This window comes from Sphaeramia orbicularis, chromosome 15 (assembly GCF_902148855.1).
Source record: "Sphaeramia orbicularis chromosome 15, fSphaOr1.1, whole genome shotgun sequence".
Lineage (NCBI taxonomy): Eukaryota > Metazoa > Chordata > Actinopteri > Kurtiformes > Apogonidae > Sphaeramia > Sphaeramia orbicularis.
Genome location: NC_043971.1, coordinates 46,651,789 through 46,678,294, shown reverse-complemented (window position 1 = coordinate 46,678,294; position 26,506 = coordinate 46,651,789). Strand labels below are relative to the sequence as shown.

At 41.3% G+C, this 26,506-nt stretch overlaps 1 protein-coding gene across 1 annotated transcript; it reads left to right on the top strand.

The window, feature by feature from the left end:
* Positions 1-16,250: 16,250 nt before the first annotated feature.
* On the top strand, positions 16,251-17,635 carry LOC115434132 (zinc finger BED domain-containing protein 4-like). The gene is made up of 4 exons (XM_030155878.1): positions 16,251-16,338; positions 16,414-16,528; positions 16,614-16,796; positions 16,891-17,635. Exons 1-4 carry the CDS (start codon positions 16,294-16,296, stop codon positions 17,256-17,258), a joined length of 711 nt encoding a protein of 236 aa, XP_030011738.1. The 5' UTR covers positions 16,251-16,293; the 3' UTR covers positions 17,259-17,635.
* The last annotated feature ends 8,871 nt before the right edge of the window (positions 17,636-26,506 follow it).

Genomic DNA, 26,506 nt, shown 5'->3' with positions numbered 1-26,506 from the left:
CCCCCTTCTTAAAGATGAGGACCACCACCCCAGTTTGCTACTGTAAAGGCATCGTCTCTGATGTCCACACAGTGTTGCAGAGGCGTGTCAGCCAACGCAGCCCTACAACATCCAGAGCCTTGAGATACCCATGGCAGATCTCATCAACCCCTGGAGCTCTGCTGCCACAGAGTAGTTTCATTACCTCGGTGACTTCTGCCCCGGATATTGATCCATTTGTCTCCCGATCTCTCTGCTTCATTTCCTCCATGGAATGCATGTTGGTGGGACTGAGGAGCTTCTCAAAGTATTCCTTCCACTGCCCCACTATATCCTCACTTGATGTCAGCATCTCCCCATCCCCCCTGTGCACAGTGTGGGCAAGTTCCTGCCCCCCCCCCCCCCCCCCGAGGTGCCAGATGGTTTTCCAGAATCTCTATGGAGCTAATTGGTAGTCTTCCTCCACGTCTTCACCGAACTCCTCCCAAACTCAAGTTTTTGTCTCAGAGACCACTACAGCCACGCACCACTCAGCCCACTGGTCCCAGTCGGCTGCTTCCAGTGACCCACATGCCAGCCACACTCTGTAGTCCTCCTTCTTCAGCCTGATGGCTCCTTTCACTGCTGGTATCCACCAGCAGGTTCGCCAGCATGTTCACCGTAGCAAGCCACAGCTTGCCACAGCCGCCTTGACAATGGCAGAGTGGAACAGAGCCCATTTGGACTCAATGTCCCCCTCTGCCCTCGGGATGGGGTTGAAGCTCTGCCAGAGGTGTGAGCTGAAGATTAACCTGACAGGTTCCTCTTCCCAGCAGACCTGCATTGCTCATTTGGGCCTACCGGGTCTGTGTGATGAAAGTTTGGCCTTAACTAACTGAAGCTGGGATAAATTTTACACTCAACTTCAAATACAGTTTTGTGGGGACTTTATTTTCTCTCTGCTGCTGTAATGTCCTTCAAATTGCGATTTTCAAATTTTTCCAAAAACGAAATAGTTCAGTGCCGTTTCAGTCCAAAAAAACATCTCGAACATAAATGACAATTCGACCCAAATGTAGAATACTTGAAGTGTAAATACAGTACAAAAGTACTGCAGTGGCACACTTCAAATTCAGACAGCAAACGTCCTCTGTATGCTAGGTTTCTGATCCACAAACATCGGTAATCAACAACATAGGATGCTTCATGAACGTTTTTCACCGTCCAAACAACAGGCTATCTACCATGGGAAAGACCACGTTACGCTGGCTACTTCCTGAACTTTCCAATAATTCAGTGCTCTCAGCACACATACGGCGCTGTTCAACGGCATCCATACGCCCTCTGCTGACCAAAATCAGAACTGCAGCCACACTGCCACAACTTAGAACCGGAACCACATGGAACCACCATCCTTTAGATATACTTCTTTTACCACCTGGTTACATAACACCATGTTCAAATATAAAGATGCCCATCAGTGTACTTGGCACCAGGACATCCTACGTCGCCAGTCTATGATTGACTTTGTAGTCATATCATCAGACCTGCAACCGTATGTTTTGGACACTCAGGTGAAGAGAGGTGCAGAGCTGTCAACTGACCACTAGTCGTTTGATTTGGAATCTACACAATTCCTAGATCAAAAAGCAGATCATAGGAAAACAAGAAGAACCATTAATATCTAAGATTGTGAGATTGCCAAGTCCTAGATGCACCTTTATTTTATTTATTTATTTATTTTATATTATTTAAGTACAATCCAATGTGCAATACAGTCATGGCCAATAAGGTTTGGATTTTTTGACAAAAAATCACCGGGGGAGAAAAATCCTCTTAAATGACAAAATGAAACAGATACACTTTTTTTTAAGATCTGGGCTTTAACATACAGGTACATTTTTCTGCATTCATTTTATCCTCTGCCTATACAAACCTTTCAGGTCCTGCTGCTGAGAAGTGTCCTCACAGTATGATGCTGCCACCACCCCACTTCTCAGTGTGGATGTTGTGTTTGTGGTGATGTGCATATTCTGTTGGCTGAAAAGTTCCTTCTTGGTAAGATCAGAGAACCTTCTTCCAGTTGAGCTTGGAGTCTCCCACATGCCTTTGGGTGAACTCTAATGTAAATTTCTTCAACAGCATTTTCCTTCTTGCCACTCTTCCATAAAGGTTTGACCGGTGAATTAACCTACCAACTTTGTCTGCACAGTCATGCCATCACAGCTGCTGAATCCGTTAACTCCTTCTGAGTACTCACAGGGGTTTCTTTCACTAGTCTCTACCTTTATGATCTCTCAGTTTGTGAGGTTGTCCTGCTCTAGGCAGATTTACATATCTTTGCATTTCTTAATTATGGATTTAACTGAACTCCAGGGCATGTTCAGAATTTTGCAGTGGTACTTTTTTCTAGCCGTCCAGATTTTGATTGTGCTAATCGTTTCTGTTCCTTTTTTGGTGATGCAAGGAAGATTTGTTTTGTCTAATGATAGATAAAATCCATCAATCAATCAATCAATCAATTCAATTGGTTTGATAGAGAGCATAAAGATTGGACCGTGTTTCAATGGAAAAAGGTCATGTGGTTTGATGAGTCCAGACTGACCCTGTTCCAGACAGATGGGTGCATAAGGGGGAGAAATGAGGCTAATGAAGTGATTACCCATTGTGCCTAGTGCCTACAGCACAAGCCTGTGATATCTGTGTGATGATCTGAGGTTGCTTCAGGTCTAGGTTTAACAAGGACAAAACAAACACTAATACCACGTTTCCAATATGTGGAACCGGCTCGGCTCAACTCGGATACCAGGCACTATTCCTGGAGGACGTTTCCATTACAGAATACTACCGACTTTAGAGTACTTGGACAAAACAGCGCGTTACTTTCGTGTCATCTGCTCAGAGAGTTGCTGATAAATTCGCTCGTTTTGCGGGCTGTCATCATGTGGATTAACCTACCGCTATATTTACTGTCAAATTCCGCATCTGTTTTTTTGTAAAATGGCGGGTCACAGAGACAACTCTTTTACCAATCAGCGGTCTGCAGTGTTTACACGTCATGTTTTAGTATCTGCTCCCCAGTCTTGGAACCTCGGTGGAGGTGATACCAAAAAACTGGTACCGGGTACCAGATTTCAGGTCCTTTTTTGTAATGGAAATGCAAAAAGGCTGAGTCAAGTCGAGCCGGTACCACGCAGTGGAAACGCGGCATAAATCTAACGAGGGTCTTTCACAACTTTAGTGGACATGATGGGGGAGGATGAGATGAGGGGCTATTATGCTACTTCATCAGGATTTTGCCATACAATTTTTCTGTCTGTCAATATGGTCACTGGGGCATATCACACAGTTACAATGTCATGAATTCTCACCTTTGACAGATGCTCCTGAGCCAATCGTCATTTGCCATAAGTTAAATGAGTGATGTTGTTGTTTCATACAAAGAGGACAGTATATGCTGGCAGTCCTTCAGAAAGAATTTAAAATAACAATTGTTTGCCATGTTTAAAGAGTTCTCTTAGTTCCTGTTGGTCAGTGTCACAGTCCCAACTGAAGAAGGCTAGTTGTTGAAAACCAAAAAAATCACACATTAGTGTTTCTGTGGACTACGGGAAATAAAATGATTGTCACACTAGATGATCTGCCATTGTTCCTGACAGAAGCCTGTCAAACTTGGCTCAAAGAGTTTGACACAAACAAGCATGGGATGGGAAGGTTACCAATGTAAAGTGATTTATTTACATAAGAGTGCTCAAACAATGTATTAACATTTAGCAAATGTGGAAAAACAACTAAGGAGTGAACAACAAAGGGAGACAAAGGCAAGGCAGCCAAGCAGTAGCAGCAGCACCAGAGAGCATGCAGTGAAGCAGAGAGAGAGTGCGCGGACGCTGAGAGCCAGACTTTAAATGCTGTAGGACCACGCCCACCTGACCAAGCACCTGAGAAGAGGAGAGACAAAGAGGCGGAAACAGGAGAAGAGCAGGAGAGACTGGATGCACAAATAAACTCCCACAGAGACAGCCTGAGATAGCCTGCTCTGGGTGTCATATCAGTCCCCGGACTTTTACTTGTTTTGTCTGTCTTGTGTGTCGTTTCCTGTTTTATTTTGTTAAGTTTCCCTCATGTGTCATGTCTGGTGTCTTTACTTCCCTTCCCTGATTGTGTCCACCTGTGCTGATTACCTGACTCCTCCCAGATTGTCTCCACCTGTGTCCAATTGTCTTCCCGCCCTCTTGTGTATTTAAACCCTGTGTTTTCCCCTGTTCTGTGCCAGTTTGTTTTCCTCTGTCTCGGTGTGATTACTTACCAGCGTTTTGGATCCTGTCTGTCTGTCTACCTGTTGTGACCCATTTTGCCCTTCGACCACCGACTCTGCCTGTTCCTCGTCTGCCTGCTCGTCTGACTTCGACCTGGTTTGTCGTCCACACTAGTGATGGGTTGATGAGGCCTCATGAAGCGTGTCGACACAATGACACATTGTGTTGATACTGTGTCACTGAATACTGACACCTGCTGGACTTTAAAAATCCCTGCAGGCAACCTAGTGTACAGACTCAACTGACACTGATTTAATGACCTAGTATATACAATAATATAATTTAAGTCATTGTATTTTATATTGTATTATTTCATATCTTCATTTAAATTTAAAATATCTTTGATATTTTTAGATACAGTCAATAAATAATGTGAACATGTATCATTATATGAAAATCTAAGTGAACGTGTTGTGAATGAGGATGCTTGTGGACTGGGATTTTTTTTTTTTTTACAAAATTTTATTTAAAAAAAATAAGCCTTTCCAAAGTTTTGGCCTTCAGCTGATTTCACTTTTTTGATGCAATTTCTCCGGCTTTAGAAAATAATCGTTCACATGGCACCGAGGAGGCTGGTGTGCAAAGAAACTGTAAAGAGAGCTGAAACAGGTGAGGGTAATTTCTTCTTTGACTGTCCCAGTATTTCAGTGGATCACTGGAACGGGGGATGTTGCCTTCTGACATGTATCTCTGGACCTCAGTTATTGCATCTGCTCTGGTGTTGGTGGTTTGCCTGCCAACTTCATTGTCCAGATATTGCCACAGGTTGTCTAAGAAACAACAGATGGGTATTTTAGTACCTGATTTGCAAACAATGAAATGCACAAATAAACAGATAAGGCTGAATAACATGCCTGAAGCTGTTGCAGAGGAAGGTCCAGGCTGTGGCTGGGCTGATGTGTGGCTCATTAAAGCAGCACATTCAGCTCTCAGTCTACTTATTGCTTCGCTACATTTGTTGGAACTTCGGAAACCGAGTGATTTAAATCTTGGGTCAAGAAGTGTTGATAGTGTCAACACAGTCAGTGACTCCAGATTGGAAGTTCTGCGCCCTCATTTTCATGAAGTGCTCTGTAGTGCCTGAGCATTGAAGATGTGCTTTTGTTTGTGTATGATAGTCCTGTTTGACAGATGCCACATTTAACCTGCAGTAAAATGAAATGAATGAATAAAACTTACTTTAATTCACTGAATTAATGGTAACTTTGAAATGGATTTTAATTCTGACAGATCCAGTGGAAACTGAGGATCAGGAAGAAACAAGGAAATAGAAACAAATACCTTCGTTGGCGAAACAAGATCAAAGTGATCCCACACGGCCGAAACCTTTCTGTTCCTGCTGGGCTCCATAGTGACAAGATAGAGCAAAAAAAAAAAGCGCTACAAAATGTTGGCAGTCGTTTGTGATACATCCCGGTGACAGATGCGCTTCCCTTTAAACACAGTTTGGCGCCACAGCGACACAGCAACTGTATCGGTCACGTGACTCTCTTAAAGCGATACGCGCACCGACACGGGGTTTGCTCCATGAGCTCGACGCATGTGCCGACGCATCAGTGTTGCCGGACCCATCACTACTCCACACCTGAGTATTCGCCTGACCCCTGTCTGTTCATCCGCCTTCGTGCTCTATCCTGGTTTTGACCCCCTGCCTGGACTATAGGTACGTGAGCCTGCCTATCCCTATGTACGTTTGCCTGTCTGATTGTCCTCCCGTGTATGACCTGGTCTGTCCCCTGACTCTCCTTTGCTCTCTCCTAGCTGGGTTCCCCTCGTGTGCTCCCGACCTGGGCTGTAAAGTGGTTCACTTGGAATCTGAAGCTGTGACGATTCCCCAGCACAGTCCCACTGAAGAATTATTCATTACTTTCCTGTGTGAACCAATTACTCTGACTGTATTTAATAAATTCCTTTTAACTGTATTCCTGTCTGAGGGTCTTGCATCTGGGTTCAGTTCACGTACCACCAGCCTTAACACTGGGGTTGTTACGAACCAACAGACTACATCTGCCAGAACGGACCACAATCAGGCTGATGATTATCAAGGAGCCTGAATCACACAGCATTAGTCTTTACATAGGATTTATCACGCAGATGCATAGAAAAATCTTCAGATTCAAGCCCTCTTTGCACAGGACTAGTATCACCTGCTGACCTTTGGTAATCTGTAATAGTATTTGTGGAGGCTGTCTATCGTCTTAATCAAATATAAATCTGCCATGTCTGTAATTTGTAAATAAAAATTCCAGTTCAAATTACGTTCCCTTTTCAGCATTAGTCCAGTACAGAATTAGATCTAATTTGATGGGGTTTCCACAGCATGTTTATTCAATCTACTTCTAAGTTGAGGACTATAGAGGCTCTGCTGGTGATAAATAAAAGTTTGAGTGGAAATTCTGGAGGCTCATGTCATGATAACCAGATATTCTCCAAAATAGCAAACTTAAATCCTTAAAAGCAAAAATCTCAGATGATGAGATGGATGGCATGAATGACAGCTATAGTGAGGAACACTTTTTGATCTTTCAGCAATGAATGGTGAATCCACCCTTGACATCAGAACCTGGGAATAATGTCTGTAAATTCAAGTAAAAAAACAGACTTTGCTTATCCCATGTGAATGTGCTGCATTGAATAAAGATGTGGCAGGCTGATTACCAAATCAATAGAAGTCATACTAGTCCAATGCAAATAAGGATTTCTACTTTAAACACACAGAATGCAATGGTGTCTGAGTTTGAAAACATTTTAGAAAATGTAGGGATAAGATGACGAAATATAGAAAACTTTACCAATCATTTATTGACATTTTAATGTGAACGTATTACATATATTGCAACTTTGGGTGTATGAACATTAGCAGCAGAAATGTATCTATGTAAAGGTTGCAAAAGTGTGTCTGAATATTTGTGCAAAGGAAAAAAAAGCAAACAAAAAATGAATGCAATGATTTCACAGGATTTTAATGTGTCAATCAAAATAGCGTTAAACTAGAGTTAAAAGTTTTGACCTGCCACTTGGTGTTCTCAATAGACCAATTAGTTCCAGTCATAAGGATTAGTGTAGTGACGATGTCAAATTAAATTAGGGTATAAACTATCATCGCAGACAATGGAGATGGAAGATTACATATGAGAAAGGAGGGGGCTGAATACAGAAGGGAAAAATAGTGCCACACTGAGCAGAATAACCACATGGAAAAAAAGCCACATGGAATGAAGACAGAGAGAAGAGGTAAGTGATGAGAGAGATTTACACTGTAGACTGAAGAGAAACAGAAAGAATAAAACCAAGGAGGATGAACAGAGTGAAAAATGCAAGCTGAGCTGGGCGTGAGAAGGTAAACGATATGAGAACACAACGTTGACATGATGCAGATAAAGTGGGTGGATTTCAAAGAAAGACAGTTGCAAAGAAAGAAGTCATAAAATTTTTTTTTATTAACAATAAGAAATTGTGTGTGTGTGTGTGTGTGTGTGTGTGTGTGTGTGTGTGTGTGTGTGTGTGTGTGTGTGTGTCTAAGAGAGACGTGTATTGTTAGAATACTTTTCAACATGGCAACAGCCTCATCGGCTTATATTTTTATCGGTTTATTTAAATCACACTCGTCAGCCTTCACCTATTGTGTAACACAGTCATAGAGCTACATAGATACAGAGCTAAATATATATGTGTATAGGTTTATATATAGCACTGCGTGTGTGTGAGTTTAAGATAGACAACACATGTATTATTATATTTCATGTGAGGAGTTTTTTTTTTATTATTAGTATTCCTGCTATCAGAGTCTCTTGAGCTAATTTCCTTAGTGTTGCCAACTATTTTCAACACAAAAGCTAAAACTTGATTAAAAAGTTATTTCAAAAAGTCTTTGCTATTTTTAATAGAAGCAAATACATTTGTTTAAAAAAAAACAAACAAACAAAAAAAAAAAACAGACTGACCAACCCTATCATTTTCTACAATTATCTCTGTCTTCTCTGTGGCTCCTTATAAACCAGTCCGATCAACCATATACAGTATATGTGATATCATGTCAACAGAAAGGCAACCACAGCGTGAATGGGAGAGTGAATAGTTGTTCATCTGGTGACTGATCCAGGGTATAACCCACCTTCGCCCATTGGTGGCTGGAATCGGCTCCAGCCCTCTGTGACCCTGACCCTGATGATTTCACAGTTCAGAAAATGAATGGATGGATGGATGGATATCAGCAGGAGAAAAGACTCATAATACACAGATGACGTTCAAATATACTAGTCCCAATAAGTCCCAATCTTAGTTCTTTGCCTGTTGACAAACCCAACAGGCTAAGGCAGGGTAGACCCTCGATGTGTCACCAGTTTATTACAGGGCAATCAACCATTCACTCTCACATTCACACCTATGGGAAATTTAGATTGACCAGTTAACATATTAAAGTGCATGTCTTTAGACAGCGGGGGTGAGTACCTTGGCACTGGGAGGTGACAATGCTATCAACTGCACCACCATGCTGCCAGAAGATACTTTCTTATCACCTCACCTCCCAAAGGGGAGGCAAGGGGTAATGTTTTTGGCTCGGTTTGTTTCTTTGTTAACACTTTAGCAGCGAAACTATTGGTTGAATTCATACTAAATTGGGTTTATAGATTGCCAATGACCCAGAATAGATGTGATTATATTTTGGGAAAAGTAGGTCAAAGTTCAAATTTTGTATGAATTATTAAAATAATTTTTTTCCCCCATTTACTTATAATGGTAAAAATTTGTCAATGCTGCCTATGTCTATGCTGACATCAGCACACACAGACATGATGACATCAGCTCGATCAGTGCCAAAATAGGCTACAATACGTGTGCGGGGTGGAGTTTGTTGTGCCTGGCACCACTTGTTTAAATTTGATGTTCACATCTGTCTTTCCTGAGTCAGTCTGGCTGTAAATCTCCAAAAACATTGAAGAACATATTGAAGTCAACTGTATCTATAAACTGAGTGCAGATTCTAAATCAAACAACACTGCCCATCCAAAAAAAAAAAAAAGTCACACACTCTAATATTTCATTACATTAACTGTGGCATCATTTCAATAATCTTCTGCAATGTCACAACAATTATTTCCATCCAGAGTTGCATTCATTTTTCCCCAAGATCTTGTATTGACGATGGGAGTCATTCCATTGTCCAAAGTCTAATCCAGCATATCCCAAAGATTGTGGTGGACAATCCATGTGTGAAAATGTGTATGTATCATGCTCCCTGAACCACTCTTTCAAAATTTGAGCCTGATGAATCCTCAGATTATCTTTGAATATGCCCGTACCATCAGAGAAGAAAAAATCCATGAATGGAATAAGCTGGTCATTCAGTATATTCAGGTTCAACTGACCTCATTCTTTGAACACATTAACCTAGACCTGATCAACAACAGCAAGCTCAGATCATAGCACTGCCCTCACAGGCTTGTATGTTAGGCACTAGACATGATGAGTAATCACTTCATCAGCTTTTGTTTTTACTTTGATGCACCCATTACTTCGGAACAGGATCAGCCTGGACTTGTCAGACCATATGACCTTCTTCCATTTCTCTGGAGTCCAATCTTTATGCTCACTAGCTAATTGAAGCGTTTTTTTTCCTGTTTAGCTTCACTGATAAGTTGGTTTTCTTAGGGCTACACATCTGTCCCAGTCCCTTGAGCTCCCCTCACATTGTGCATGTGGAAATGCTCTTACTTTCACTATTAAACAGCCGTGAGCGCTAATGTTGTTTTTGATTTTTTATTTTTTTTTCTGACCACATTTCTTCCTCAAAGATGCAGGTTCCCCACTATCCTTACAGTTTTAATATTGTGTTGGACAGTTCTTAGTTAAATTCAGGTGATTGTCATCTGAAAATAAGAAAAATGTGAAGTTTTGTTTTGGAAATTATAACTTACAGTTTTAATTTGCACCATCCTCCATTGCTGCCGTGACATTTTTTTGTGAGCAAAACCCTTGGTTATGGTGGCATACCAACGTTTTTTGGATTTTCTGTTTTTGTCTATCTTGTTGAAGCTGTTTCACCTTTTTTCTAACCCTAACCAAGTTAGGGTAGTTAGGGCACTTGTTCCAATTAGAAGGTGTCCTGTTATCAAAAATCCAATCAGGTAAATATCATATCCTCCACCAACGGAACCGACAGCCATACTACCTCCACTTGTTCCAAGCGTCGATCGCATACTGCAAAAGTTCTGTCAGGGCAGGCGGGCTCCTCCCGATGCCTTTGTTCCTGGGTGAAAAAATCTTGTCAATTGCGCTGAGTGTCCAGTTGATCAATTCCATAATTTAGTTGTTCGGGAGAACAGCAAGCAGGGGATCCAAAGACAAAAACAGATGAGACGCAGAGGCAAAAGCAGGAGAAAAAAGAGGAAGGCAAGGACAGCTCAGAAACACATCTGCTCTCGACAGAGGACAGGAAGTTAATGTGTATGTGTATATGTATGTATATATGTATGTATGTATATAAATATGTATGTATGTGTATATGTATGTATGTATACACACAGTGTTTCCTGTGGAATTGATCTGTTGGTGTGGCAGTGTGTGTGGGTGGGGGGTCCACGCACATTGTGTGTGTGGGGGCTCAGCCACACGCACATAGTTCGGCTGGGGGGGTGCATGTGCGTGCGTCACTTTCCATCCTTCTTATAATACTATGGGGGTACGGGGCGGTGCAGTTTGTGTGGCCCCTCCCCCCCCTGCAGAAAGTGAAACTTTATGCTAATTTATTTTAACCTAAAGAAAAAACATGAAATATTTCATTTTCTGCAACAGTCACACGTGTGATCTGGGAGATGGTCTAATTAAGTTTCAGGACCATAGATAAGGGCCAGTCTCTCTGCACTGGCTACCTGTGGCTCAGAGAATAGACTTTAAAACAGCTCTGCTGGTCTACAAGTCTTTCCATGGTCTAGCACATCTAGTACATCTGTGACATGTTGGTCCCATATGAACCATCTCAGTCCCTGAGAACCTCAGGTACGGGTCTTTTGCTGGTGCCCAGAGTCAGGACTAAACAGGGTGAAGCTGCGTTTCAGTTCTATGCAGCTAAACTCTGGAACAGTCTTCCTGATGACGTGAGACAGACCTCAACTCTGACAATGTTTAAGTCCAGGCTGAAAACAGCTCTGTTCAATTGTGCATATAACAACTGAAAGGGTTCTATCTGCACTCTTCTCTTTTACTTTGTTTTAACTGTTAACTATTTATGTTTTATTGATTATGTTTTAATTGTAATTGTTTATTTTTAATCTGTCTCTTTTCCATTTTTGTAAAGCACTGTGAATTGTCCTGTGTATGAATTGTGCTATACAAATAAATCTGCCTTGCCTTGCCTTGCCAATCATGCCAACATGGTAGAGGATTTATGGCCAGTGGGCAACTCAATCAGACTGTAAAATGTAATATAAAACCTAATCGATTAAGATGCAGTTGAACATATGCACTGGCACCTGCAGGTGTACGTCCGTACCAGTGATGAGCAGATCAGCAGATTACCTGGGGTCAGGTTGGGGTGGGTCAAAAAAATGTTACTTTCAGACACAGAGAGCGAGACACTGATATTTACAGAGATAGATAATGTATACAGTGTATTTATGTGCATGGGGACATTTTCCGAAATTGCCGACAGTTTGGTTCAGGTGAAAGTCCCACAGCATGTACTGTGAGTGGCACGGACTCTATGGCTACATTTATATGTAGCCAGGTATTTTTAAATCGAGATTTTCCTCTTCTCCATTTAAAAAAAACACATGCAGACATGATCGTTTTTCGGAAAACTCTGTGTTTACATGGCCCCGTATATCTATACCGTCAAGAGCATGCCAGGCCTGTAGATGGCACTGTAGTGGGATGATCAAGTACCATTAACTAATCATTACGTCCGCTATAAACGTCTATGAATTGTCTACTGTGCGCATGCCTGTTGTTGTCATGTAAATGATAAGCAAAAACGCAGATATAAATCTATGTTTATAAAATCTCTGGTTATGTGTGAATGGCCCCGTTGGCTTTGGGTTTACCTTGAGTATGTGCGGATGTCCGTGGAGTCAAGTACGCCCAACTCTGAGGGGCCTTTAGTGCTAGCAATGTAGGCTATAGGTGTAAGAAAAATCAGTCACAACCTGCCTGTTATTTTAATTGGTTTTTAATCATTGACAGGGTTGTGCCCTCAAGGATGAAATTCATTCAGCAGAAGTAGGGATGTAAAAACCAGAGGGGGGGGGTCCAACAAATCGCACCCTGTGTATATGTATATAAAAAATATAAATAAAACTAGAATAAAAATAAGGACATGATAAAAATGTCCACATCAGAACAATGTAAACAATAACAAAGTGTAAACAATAAGTGTGAAAAAATTAAAGGCATTATCCCTGAAATAATAAAGCAGTTGCATCCTTTGTGGGTTCTACTGCCTCTCCTTTTCATCCTTTGGCAAATTTGAGTTAAGGAAGACAAGTAATCTAACTTTTGCTGTCTTGAGGTGACTTCTCTCTGATAATATTAGTCCTGTCTTAGAGTATACTCTTTCAGATGGAACATAGTTGCCACTAAACAGAGCTTCTTAACCATGACTTTGGTAAGGCTGGGGTAAAGTCCCGGGTTTTCCACCACATTAAGGGATCTTCATTTTTAGAAATAGGCTCCTCTAGTTAATCCCACATATGCATTTTTTCAGTCGCTCCTCCCTGATGCAGCAGTAAATGTGGCTCTAGTCCAGTCAGTCGGACTCAGGCGGTGCTCACTGATAACTCCTACCCTAAGTTAGCTGTGCACATAGCTGCATTTAAGTGAATGGGGTGTGCTGTGGACAACTCAAACTCGGAGATGCCATTAGTCGTTCATGTGAAGGCAGCATGGGCAACTCAGACTCATGAGGCACACAGGTGACAAATGCAGGCAGCGAGGGTAATATGAATATAAGAACAGCTCGCAAACGAATGGCTCACAGCTGCGAATTAGTTCTCATCAATCACTTAAAAGAGCTGTTCAAAAGACTCGACTCATTCGTAAATGTCACATCTCTACCACACACCAGTTTCTGCCATCCATAAACACCAACTTGGCAATTTTCCATACAGCAACATCCCTGGTTGCAGTTGCCCTGGTTTATCGCAAAGTTGGAAAGACAGCAGCACACATAGAGATCCCGCTGCTGTCAATCGAAATTAAGGAGCACTTTGGAGCTGTTAGTGAAAACGTGAAGGTATTACAGCGGATGGTGACACAGTCGGAGGATTGCATGAGCTGTGGACTCACACAAAAGTTGGATCACATCACTGGACAGACCGTGGATGCACTACGGCAAATCGTGGGACTGTGGGTAAAAGACGAACTGTGCAGGACCTACCCGCTCGGAAGTGATGAGTAATGCTGAGGCCTGGTTATAACAAAAATTAAGTTAAACTAAATTAAGCATAAATCAAATCATTTTTTCCCCCATTTAATTCTGTTTCTCCTGGGAGCCGGTAAAGCAGTTGGAGCCACTCTGGTCTAATCTGTTCCTTTGCAGTCAAAATATCCTTCCAAGGCCAAGATATACGACTGAATGAACTGATAAAGGACAGAAGTCTGAGTCTCTTATTTTTCATTTTTCCAGGTTTGTGGCAGTGCTCTAGTTGTAATGGCGTAAGTACAGGCACTGAATCCAAATGCAGAACTCAGACTCAAAAGGTATAGTTCAAAAGGTTTATTGGTTACACACAGGTGTAAGAAAAATATAAATGACAAAATCTTGAGGATAATGGGTGGTAACTTCCTCTTCGGATTCGTCCTCCGGACCGAGAACGGCAATCCGTCTCCCCGTGCGGCTTTTGGGGTCTTTTTCCCGACTAGGGAAAAGCAAAGGGAGGTCAGGGACGGAAACAGGTCATACACAGGTAGGCTATCAATCAGGCGACAGGACATAAGGACAAGGCAAAAAACTCACGTACCAGTAGTCAGGCGAGGAGATCAAAACCAGGGTATCAGATGAGGCAGACAAAACCAACAGGGAGCAGGCAGTAGGCAAAAACCGGGAAGTCAAAAACGGGTCACAAAAACAGGTAATCAATAGTGATGGCCGTTTTGAAATGGGCTTGCAACACCCGTTCGAAGTCTCGAAGCGCATGCGCTTCGAAGCTGTGCTTCGAAACGCGAGTCAAAACACCGGTCACGTGACCCAAGTGTTTCATGAACTGCGTGATGTCACCCAAACTGTTCATGAACCACTGCTGTTTCAAAGGCGTTTCACTAGAGGGCTCTCGTCTCGAAACCTAAGTTTGATTGACAGTGTTTTCAACGAACCACACAGTCAAACGCTGTTTCAACCTACTTCCACAAAGTTTAAAAGAGATGCTGATGGTTTTCCAGTTGTGGGTTTGTGACAGAGATGTTTTTTGACAGTGAGATATTGAGATTTGAGAGACTTAGAGACTTTGATTTAATTGTTAGATAGTTAGTTTGTGCAGATAGTTGAGATCACAATTTAGATTTATATAATCACACTGACACATAGCAAAGCTTAGTTCCATAAAAAACACACAGCATCACACTATAGGCAATTTGCTAGGTAAGTTAGGTAAGACTAGATTAGATTTGTAGGATTTAGAATCTAGATGGATGTTCCAGTAAGCAAGAGATGTCGTTCTGTAGCTTGGGAACATTTCCAGTTGGAAACCCCTAACAAAGTGAGATGTAGGATTTGTGCTAAGCAGCTGGCTTATTGCAATAATACATCCACTATGATCCGCCATTTGACAAGAGTTCATAAAATGGAGGATGAAGAAAATGCTGCTCCCCCCAGTTTTGCAGGTGCCACTTCTGTTGGCACATCTGGCCAAGGTATGTATAGTATATAATACACAATGCACACTATGATAATATTATAAAGTGAACACCCTCATTTAGTCCAAAGCACAACTCAGTTTAGTTCAAGTATTAGCCAATATGTCTTGAAATCTTTTAAACCTTAAGAAGCCATATATATATATATATATATATATATATATATATATATATATATATATATATATATATATATTTATATACACACATAAATATATATATACATATACATGTATGTATATATATATATATACACACACACGTATATATATATATATATATATATATATATATATATATATACATAGCCTATAAGTGAATGCAATGCTTGCATAATGCGGTGAAAGGTTAATTTGTTGCTTCCTATAGCCAGACAAAATAGTTTGGATGAGTCTCCGGTGAAGATGGTGGTGAAGGATGTGCTGCCCATTTGTGCTGTGGAGGATGAAGGCTTCAGGGCCTTTGTCCATGACCTGGACCCAAACTATGTCCTCCCAACAAGGAAGGCTGTGGCTGCAATGATCACTGAGCTGTATGACAGAACCAAGGAGAAAATCAAGGAAGACCTTAACAAGGCAGATGCTGTTTGTCTTACCACTGATATGTGGTCTTCCATTAACATGGATGGCTACCTTGGGGTGACGGGTCACTTTGTGACACCAGACTCAAAGCTGGCTACTGTTTTACTGGGAGTGAGCGGCTTTGAGCAGTCTCATACAGCTCAACACATAGCGGAGGCCCAAAGGCTCCTGATGGCAAACTGGGGGATCACAGGAAAGGTGCACTGCATGGTGACTGACAATGCAGCTAACATGAAGCTGAGTGTCCAGCTCCTCAACCTCCGGCATGTGTCTTGCTTTGCACACACCCTAAATCTTGTAGTTAAAAAAGCCTTGGACCAAACACCCCCCATCAATGAGATAAGGGAAAAAAGCAGGAAAGTGGTGGGGTTGTTTAGGTCCAGCTGCAAAGCTAAAGACAGACTCTCTGAAATGCAACAGCAGATGGGCCGACCAACCCTTAAATTAATACAGGAGGTGGACACAAGATGGAACAGCACCTTTGACATGTTTCAAAGACTATGATCAGAGAGAGCCTGTGGGGGCGGCTCTTGCCAACTTAGAGAATGATGTCTCTCCTCCGTCCTGTGCAGAATATGAAATGATTCATGAGGCACTGTTTCTGTTGCAGCCTTTTAAAGCAGCAACAACTGGTACGTAATTCAAGTTTATTGTATTTATTTGTATTTACTAAGATGAAACTAATGTATCTTTTCTTATTCTAACAGAGCTGTCAGAGGAGAAGAGAGTGTCAGCATCAAAAGTCATTCCTCTATATCAGATGCTGCAGCACAACCTTTGAAAAATTGAGGCACTCAAAGCAGCCAGCAACTCAGCAATTGGGTAAGAAACTCTAATAATAATTGTAACAATTGTAATGATACTCAATAGACTATTTTAATGTCAATATGTTTATTGATATGAACAGGCACATTCTTGAAGGATGGACTGCAGGCAAGGTGTGGTCAATATGAAATTGTCCGACCACTGGCAACATTACTGGATCCACGATTCAAAAACCTGGGTTTTGGCAACCCAGCAAAAGCACAGGAAGCAGAAAAGCAGCTGATACTGGAGTGTGCCACTTTGATCCAGCCTGCTGAAACATCTGGTGGGACTTTAAAATCTTGTATATTTTGTCAGCTTTCACTGTTAACACTTTTATTTAACAATGATAATAATGATAATTATTATTGTTACTTTAGATCCCCAAATCGCACCTTCATCATCATCCACAGCAGACAACAGTCTCTGGGACATGTCTGACCAAAAAGTGAAGAACAAAACCACCACACGCAGCATCACAGCAGACGCAACAATTGAAGTTGGAAAATATCTTCAAGAGCCCTTCATTCCCCGATCTGCAGATCCTCTTGCATATTGGAAGGAAAGGGCAGTGGTCTTTCCACATCTGCATAAACTTTCAAATAAATTCCTTTGCATTCCTGCGACAAGTGTACCATGTGAAAGAGTTTTTTCCAAAGCTGGAGAGGTGATAACGAAGAAAAGAAATCGGTTGCACCCCTCCACTGCAGAAAAAATAATCTTCTTAAATAAAAACCTTGAAATCTAAGTAATGCATATTTCCATGTGTTCATTTTATTTTAATTTCATTTCATTTATTCATTTAGCACATATCAGTACATCAGTGGTGCAGGGATGGAACAAAGCCCAATGGGCTTGTACAGGAGTTCCACCCTTAACAGAAATTACAGTCAACTTAGATTAAAAAGGCTAACAAATAAACTTTGAAAAATCAGGAGACAAAGTACAAAATATAGCATTACTAAACAGTAATATACAGTGTAAACAAAATTCATAATTCAAGATACGCAAGATATATGGATGAAGAAGAAGCAAATAAAGTAGTAAGGCAGTGGAGAGGGCAGGAAGTGACTAGCTGTGCAGTAGATGTTTTTTTGAGCTGCTTTTTAAAGAGTGAGAGGGACGTTAAAGATGTAGGTAAACTGTCCCAGAGCATCGGACCTCTGTATGACAGGTTAAGCTGATTATGTGAAGTGCAGGTTAAAGGTGGATATAGATTTTTATTGTTACTGTGTCTAGTTCTGTGTGAGTGTATTTTAGTAACACAAATGAATTTAACACACATGTACCCACACACAAACTTTATTACAAACCATGTCAGATCAGGACGTGTTTTGTTGAGCCACTGTGACGTACTAAAACATCACCACCAGAGGTCGCTGTGGAGAAGTGTTTCGAACAGTGGTTCAGAGCCTCGAAGCATTTGTTTCAAGTGCTTCGTTGTTTCATGAGGCTTCGTTTTGCCCATCACTAGTAATCAAACAAACAGACAAGATCAAGAACGCTGGTAAGAACTACGAGAGTTACAAACTGGCGTCTGACCAGGGGAAGAGACCGAGTTTAAATACACAAAAGGGAGGGAAGACAACTAGACACAGGTGGCACAAATTAGGCCATAGACTAATCAGGGGAAAGGTGAACACGAACCAGGAAGGGAAGTAAAGACGACAGACAAGACACATGAGGGTAAACTTAACAAAATAAAACAGGAAGTGACAAACAAAACATAAAAGACAGACAAAACCAGACTAACGTCTGGCTGCAGGTATGACACTAATAGGAGCAGCGGCCCGATGTCCCTAATCATTGAACTCAATTTTGTTTGATGTACTTTGTACTGTCAAATGACAATAAAGGCAATTCTAATTCCAATTCTAATTCTACCGGTCAAAAGGTTTAGAACACCACAATTTTTTCAGTTTTGTAATGAAATTCAAGCAGTTCAAGTCCAATGAACAGCTTGAAATGGTACAAAGGTAAGTGGTGAACTGCCAGAGGTAAAAAAAAAAAAAAAAAAAAGGTAAGGTTAAACAAACCTGAAAAATAATGCAAATTTCAGAATTATACAAAAAGGCCTTTTTCAGCAAACAAGAAATGGGTTAACAACTTAAACCAGCAATGGAGGTTGATCAGGCCTCAAAAGTTGGTGCTACCAATTCCTACAGGTGTCCCAACATTTCTTAATTACTTACAAAACCCTCTGTCTGCATAAAAGTAGTGTTGGAACCCACTTTGGTACCATACCGTTGTGAGCATTATTCGAACAGTAATGTACTGCAGAAAGTAGTGTGTTACTATAAAAATGGTGAGGAAAAGGCAGTTAATGATAGAAGAGAGACAGACCATCATAACACTTAAAAATGTAGGTCAATCTGAAGCAATCTACGAAAAAGAGGAATTACAAGGCTTTTTCAATGATCTTAAAATTCCCCAAATTAATACTGATAGGGCTAATTTGCTGGAAAGCCCAATTACTCTTCAAGAAATTCAAAAGGTCATCTTTAACATGCAAAGTGGTAGAGATGGGTTTTGTTTTGGAATTCTAGGGCTGGGTATCTTGGCAAGTTTTCATAATCGATTCAGTTTCGATTCATAAGGTTCTGAATCAATTAATCACAATTCAATTCGATCCAATATCGATTCAATTCAGTATTAATTGATTAATTCAGATTAATTTAGTGATACCAAAGACCAATTTTGATTTGTAACCTGATTATTTGACTACTGCAGCCATGCAACACATCAATACTGGTATCAATATTGATATTAGAAAGGAAATAAATATGACATTTCAGCAGGAAGTAGCTGAATCTGCTCTCAAATAATGAACGGGACAGGAACATGTCCATGTGGCTCAGAACGGACTTCTCCGTCATCGTTATTGTATTTTATGGCTGGTGGCTACTACTCATGGGGGGGGGGGGGGCGCTGTGATTGGAACGGGGGTGGGATTGCGCTCCGTGATTGTTGGTCAGGGAATGGGGGGGTAGCGTAGTGGTCAGACATTGTCACTTTACTTTTCCCTCTAACTCCATACTCAGCCATAGGTGATAGGTGATCCAAGGTAATATTCCAAGAACCAGCTTCCACGACTCACCTCGGAGAACCTCCGGGTGGCCAGTTCCTTCACACTGCTTGTTCGAGTGTGAGGCCGGAAGGACCTCCAGTGGAGGGGTTTTCCCCACCGTTCCTCTGCGTATTTTCCGTGCCAGAGCTGCCGCGAGCGAGACCAAGACTTCCCCAGGGATTCGCAAGACGGAGCTGGTCGCCTTTCTGCGTCCTCCCGGTCCTGCTCTGAAAAATTGATTTCATCCACTATTAATCAATTACGCAAAATTAAAACAAATCGATCTAAGATCGATTAAATCGATTTTTTTACCCAGCCCTACTGAATTCTATAAAAAATTTTCAGACCAATTAGCTCCTTCTCTTTTGAATATGTACAACGATTCATACTGCAATAAAAAGCTTCCTCCCACATTACGTGAAGCTCAAATATCCCTCTTACTGAAGAAAAATAAAAACTGTCAGGTCTGTACTTCCTATCGCCCTATTTCATTGCTAAATGTTGGCATCAAAGTAATAGTTAAAATCCTTGCTACTCGTTTGGAAACAGTAATGCCTGAAATTATCTCTCCTGATCAAACTGGTTTCATTAAAAACAGGTTTTCTTTTTTTAATCTAAGATGTTTGTTCAGCATAATTTATCATCCAAATAATTCTGCAATTCCTGAAATGGTTATCTCTTTGGATGCTGAAAAGAATGGAAATAGTTATTTTACACACTTCAAAACTTTGGGTTTGGTACAATACTTATTTCTTGGATGAAACTATTATACACTGCTCCAGTCTCTTCAGTTCGCACAAATAACACTTTTTCCAATCAATTTCCTGTCAGCAGAGGAATGAGGCAGGGCTGCCCCCTCTCACTCCTTCTTTTTGCGTTACCTATCGAGCCGCTAGCATTAGCCTTGTGTCAAAATACTGCAATTAAAGGGATCACAAGAGAGGGCCATGAACAACGTGTGTCTGTTTATGCTGACGATTTGCTTTTGTTCATATCAGACCCAGACACCAGTTTTCCGCATGTTTTTAATATTCTCAAGAAATTTGAACGATTTTCAGGATACAAGTTAAACCTTGAGAAAAGTGAATTATTTGTAGTTAATGCTGCAGCTTGTAATTATCCACCTGACTCACTTCCTTTTAATACAACCAACCAGTTTGATTATTTGGGCATCACTGTTACTCAGAAGTATTCCGATCTTTTTTCTGTTAATTTTCAAGCTCTATTAGGTCAGACAAAGTCCACCCTACATCACTGGTCCTCTCTTACTTTATCTGTTGCTGGTCGTATAAATTCCATCCAAATGAATATTTTACCTAAATTTACCGATCTTTTCCAATGTTTACCAGTATTTATCCCCAAAACATTTTTCAATAAAATAAACGGCATCATATCAACTTTTATTTGGAATGGCAAGCCACCACAGCTTTCATGGACTGCAACAGCCTAAAAGGTTGGGAGGAATGGCTGCTCCAAATTTTATCAATTATTATTGGGCTGCAAATATACAACCAATTGTCCACTGGCTTTATGAAGATCCGGGAGCTAATGTGCCATCATGGTTACAACTGGAGGCAGCATCTTGTCGCCCATCCTCTCTTTCAGCTCTAGTTTTTTCAAACACAGTTCCTCCAGCTGATTATACTAAGAACATTATTGTAAAATGTACTGTTAAAATTTGGATTCAGTTCAAGCATCATTTAAATTGGACATCAATTTCTCTAAAAGCGCCTATCCAATCAAACCATGTCTTTAAACCAGCTCTACTGGACAAAGCCTATTCTGTTTAGGAGGACAGGGGGATTAAGACATTTGCTGACCTCTATGACAATGTCTTTCACCAATCTTATTGATAAATATCAGATCCAAAACAGAGACTTTCTCCGCTATTTAGAGATTCGTGACTTTATGTCCAAAATGACACCTCAGTTTCCTCATGCTCTGGGAATAAATCCATGTGACTCAATTTTAGAACGTCCTCAAGCACTGAAGGGAATCATTTCAACTCTATATAATAATTTTTTAAATAATCAAAATTCATTTTCCTCAGTTTTAAAAGGAGAATGGGAGACTGAGTTAAATTTAACACTTTGTGACAGTCTTTGGTTTAGCATTTTAAATAGGGTTCACACATCTTCTGTCAGTGCTAAGCAGTCATTTTGTCACACCTGCAGCCAGACGTTAGTCTGGTTTTGTCTGTCTTTTATGTTTTGTTTGTCACTTCCTGCTTTATTTTGTTAAGTTTCCCCTCATGTGTCTTGTCTGTCGTCTTTACTTCCTGTTCCCTGATTGTTCTGACCTCTTACCTGATTACCTGTCTCCGCCCTGATTTGCTCCACCTGTGTCTCATTGTCTTCCCTCCCTTTTGTGTATTTAAACCCTGTCTCTTCCCCCTGTCAGTCACCAGTTTGTAACTCCTGTAGTTCTTACCAGCGTTTTGACCTCGTTTGTTCGTTTGCCTGCCTGTTTTTAACCTGTTTTTGGATTCCTCGGTTTCTCGTCTTCTGCCTGCTCCCTGTCTGGTTTTTGTCTGCCTCTTCTGATACCTGGTTTTGACCTTCTCGCCCTGACTACCGGTACGTGAGTTTTGCCTTGTCCTTATGTCCTGTTGCTCGATTGATAGCCTGCCTGTGCATGACCTGTTTTCGTCCCTGACCTCCCTTTGCTTTTCCCTAGTCGGGAAAGAAACCCCTAACACCGCTCGGGGAGACGGGCTGTCGCCCTCGATCCGGAGGACGAATCAGAGGAGGATTTCATCCACCTTTATCCTCAAGATTCTGTCACTAATAATATTATTTCACCTGTGTGTGATTAATAAATCTTTTGAATCATACTCCTGGTGTTTGAGTTCTGCATTTGGATTCTGTGTTTGTACTAACGCCATTACAGTACAAACTGGCCAAAGTATGAATCCAGCAGAACTCTCTCAGGTTAAGGAGGCTATTCAGTCCCAGGGGCACAGGCTAGGGGGACATGATCAGGCTCTCCACACCTTACTCGACAAAATGAACCAGCTTACTACTCAGGTCGCTCTACTCACTAGTACCCAAGCTGCGGCTGCAGCTGTGTCAGGCGAGAGTCAGGCCTCCAATCCGCCCGTTCGAGACTCGGCTGAGCCGAACATTCCGGCGCCATCCAAGTATTCTGGTAATCCTGATACCTGTCGAGACTTTTTTACCCAGCTCCAGTTAATTTTTGATTCCCAACCTGTTCGTTTCGCTAAAGACTCTGTTAAGATTGCTTATGTGGCTAGTCTGCTGGAAGGCCCTCCTCTCAGTTACTTTAACGCACTTTTTGAACAAGGTTCCCCTGCTGTACAATCTTTTTCGGCCCTGGTATCCGAACTCAAACGGGTATATGACCACCCGGTTCGGAGCCAGTTCGCTGGTCATCAGATTATGAGGCTTAGACAGGGAGAACGGACTATCAGGCAGTATGTGAGCGCCTTTCGTTCACTAGCAGTTGAATCAGGGTGGAACAACCAGGCCCTGATCACTGCCTTTTTGACCGGCCTTAATCACTCTGTTGGCCGTGAGATGGCGCTCCGCCAACAGCTTCACTCCCTAGACGATGTCATCACCGAGGCTATCCGGGTCGCTGATCAGGAATTAGTTTGGCAGTTTGAGGAACCAGAGGTCAGCTCTTTGTCCAGTAGGGGACCTGGTCGTGAGATGGTACGCTCTCCGGTGGCCAAGACCGGTGGTAACAAGGAGGAGCCTATGCAGTTGGGACGGACTCACATCTCAGCGGAAGAACGCCGTCGACGCATGTCTGAGGGGCTCTGCCTGTACTGCCGACAGAGTGGACACAGAGTAAGCAACTGTACTTTAAGACCGGATGTTAAGACAGGTGGGGGGTCGCTATTGAGCCGAACTGTGTGTCTATCCACTGTCACTCGTCCGTTTCCTGTGGTTCTTCTGTGCTCTGATTCTCTGTCTCTCCAGCACCCCGTCCTGATCGATTCCGGTTCCGACGCTAATCTTATGGACCAGAACCTGGTACTTAAGTTAGGACTCAGCTCTACTCCGATCCAGACGTTAGTCTGGTTTTGTCTGTCTTTTATGTTTTGTTTGTCACTTCCTGTTTTATTTTAAGTTTCCCCTCATGTGTCTTGTCTGTCGTCTTTACTTCCTGTTCCCTGATTGTTCTGACCTTACCTGATTACCTGTCTCCGCCCTGATTTGCTCCACCTGTGTCTCATTGTCTTCCCTCCCTTTTGTGTATTTAAACCCTGTCTCTTCCCCCTGTCAGTCGCCAGTTTGTAACTCTTGTAGTTCTTACCAGCGATGCGCGCAGAGGAAGCGGAGGGGAAAGTCCGGTCCACTTCGGTGTGTCTGTGGACCTCTCCCTCAGTGATCACATGTATCATCCACCTGCCGCGGGCCCGTGGCCCCTGTTCCATCAGTAGACCCTGTATTTAAGGGTCTGGTCTGTGCAGTACTGGGTCAGTGTCTTCACTGCACCACGGACATGAGATGCCCAGGCGACGGGCACGCGCACTGTGAATGCATGGCCTCCGTGAATTTTCCGTGGACATTTGAGGTTTCATAGTCCATACATTTATCATCCTACATAATCCTACACTGTGTGACACCATGTACATGTACCTGTATGAGTTCCCACCGTCATAAAAGCTGAGCTTTATGCAGACCTGTTCAGTCCAGTACAGCTGACTTCCGGACTTTTATCTCCATCCTTCATTCATCAGACTCCGGTTTGTTCCCCTTAGTTGTTGTTTCTGTTCATAAATCCATTTTTCCCCTTCCACATGAGCATTTCAGTTTTATCCATACACATCCTAGAAATACTGTGGTCAGTGACCGGAGAAGCAGCGCGAGTGAAGCGTCAGATTCAGAGGTACCCGAATCGGATGTGGAGACGGCGATAATGGATCGGATGCTGGACGGCCGTAATGGATGATTGACAGGTGGCTCAGTCAGGTTCGGCCAATTATTTCATTCGGACCAACTAAAATGATTGGTCAGACTTTTATCAGAAATATACGAGAATTAAACATTTTTGAGTTTCAATACCTGGTGGATTTCTTTTACATTTTAGTTTGACACACACTTAGGAGCATTTTAAGATGACAAAAGAAAAGTGTAAAAATGCCACATCATACGGTATAGCTTTAATAGTGTACATTTAAATTATAATCAATAACAATACTGATTATGCTTTTCTTTGCTCCTTAAGGACTCTGAAGAGGCCTCGTATGGAGACATGCCCCTTGAAATCATCATTGGGTCTGCACCCTCTGAACTTGCCTCGACTCCAAGTGCTGCCTCTTTCAACATCGTCATTGACGGGGAAGTTGTTATGAAAGGCTTGCCAAACCTCTCAAATGCTGTGTGCATCATGTTCGGCCTGACCTAGGCCCTCCACCTCAACTATCCGAAGTGCATGAAGTAGACGTTCCTCTTCATCCAGCAGATTCTCCTCAAGTTGAGTGCCGATGAACTTAAACCAAAGCTGCAATCTTTAAAAAATGACCTTGAAATGTAAATGTCATGCCATACTGTTGATGTGTTTTTACAAGGCCAATGTTTTTGTTGTCATGTTCTGATGTTGTCAGCATCTAAAATGCACAAAAATGCTAGTCACACCTGCATTTCTAAATGCATGTATCTTGTAAAGGTTGGAAAAAAGTTTTTGTGAAATACTGCAAGTTCAGACTCGTAAGCAGATCTTACTTTTATTTTTGGTGCTCTTAAAAAGGTCTTAACGAGTCTTGAATTATCAATAAATTAGACTTGGCCACCCCATTGAAACCTTACTTCTTAAGTTTCAGTCACATTGTGCACTAATGCACAACATAGATTTTGTGGGGGGGTTTTTTCTTTTCTTCAGAGTACGTTTTGCCTGTTAAGAGAAACATGGCTGTTTAACAAGTAAATTGTATGTTATCTTGCACTGTTGCACTGCTAACCAAAGTTATTTGGTACTGTTTTATAAAAATAAATAAATAAATGCATTTAAATGTGCATGAGAACGTGTATTTATTATCAGTTGTAACATGAGTATAATTACATTATATGAAAGAAGTTTAGACATGTAAACTTAATCTTAAGTTACAGTAACATAAAAATATTAGTCATGAAAACATATAACACTAAGCTTTGATTGCTTAAACATTTACCTAATATCCCATTTCATTAAAATAAAACTGATTAGTATGAACAATTTGGAAATTAGTTGAGTGAGCTAATCAGTGTTAGTAAAGACTACTAATTGGCTATGTCCAATGAGCTTATATTGTTAAATTTATGGTATCTGCAAAACTAATCTTTATTGCGGGAACGAGTTTCCTTAAAAAACATTAGTATTCACAACTATTTGGGTTTACAGTGCATCTTATGGAATGTTTACAATGAAAACACAAACCAAATAATATTTCAAAATAATTCCCACCAATAGATTATATATTGGTGGGATGTGTAAGTTTGAATTATTCTGATCCAAATATTATCTTAAAAACTGCTACCAGTGATTGCTTCCATGTTGAATACGAGTTACCTCTTTTGACTTCTGAAAAATTAACAAATAAAACAAACCAGTCTTTTAAATGGCTCTTTGAAAAAAACGGCTCCTCAAGATCTGGCTCCCTTCAAAGAACCATAAATTCCATCTCTAGTGTGTGGGTGGTTTTATCTCAGTATGTTACTAAAAATATAGTAGTTTTAATTTTGACCAATTGCATAACATCTACTTTAGCAATCTAACTACATACTGTTATTCATTATGAATCATGAAAAGGTTGCTGAGATGTCTTATAACCTCACTTCTTACAGGATAGGCTTCTTCACATAACTGTCCTGTATAAACAGTTGTATCCTGTTGGGCCAGAGTTGCATTTTAATATAAAGAAAAAATAATGAGTTGAGTTGGAGAACTGTTCAAAGGTAATGGATAAAAGAAATTCTCCATGA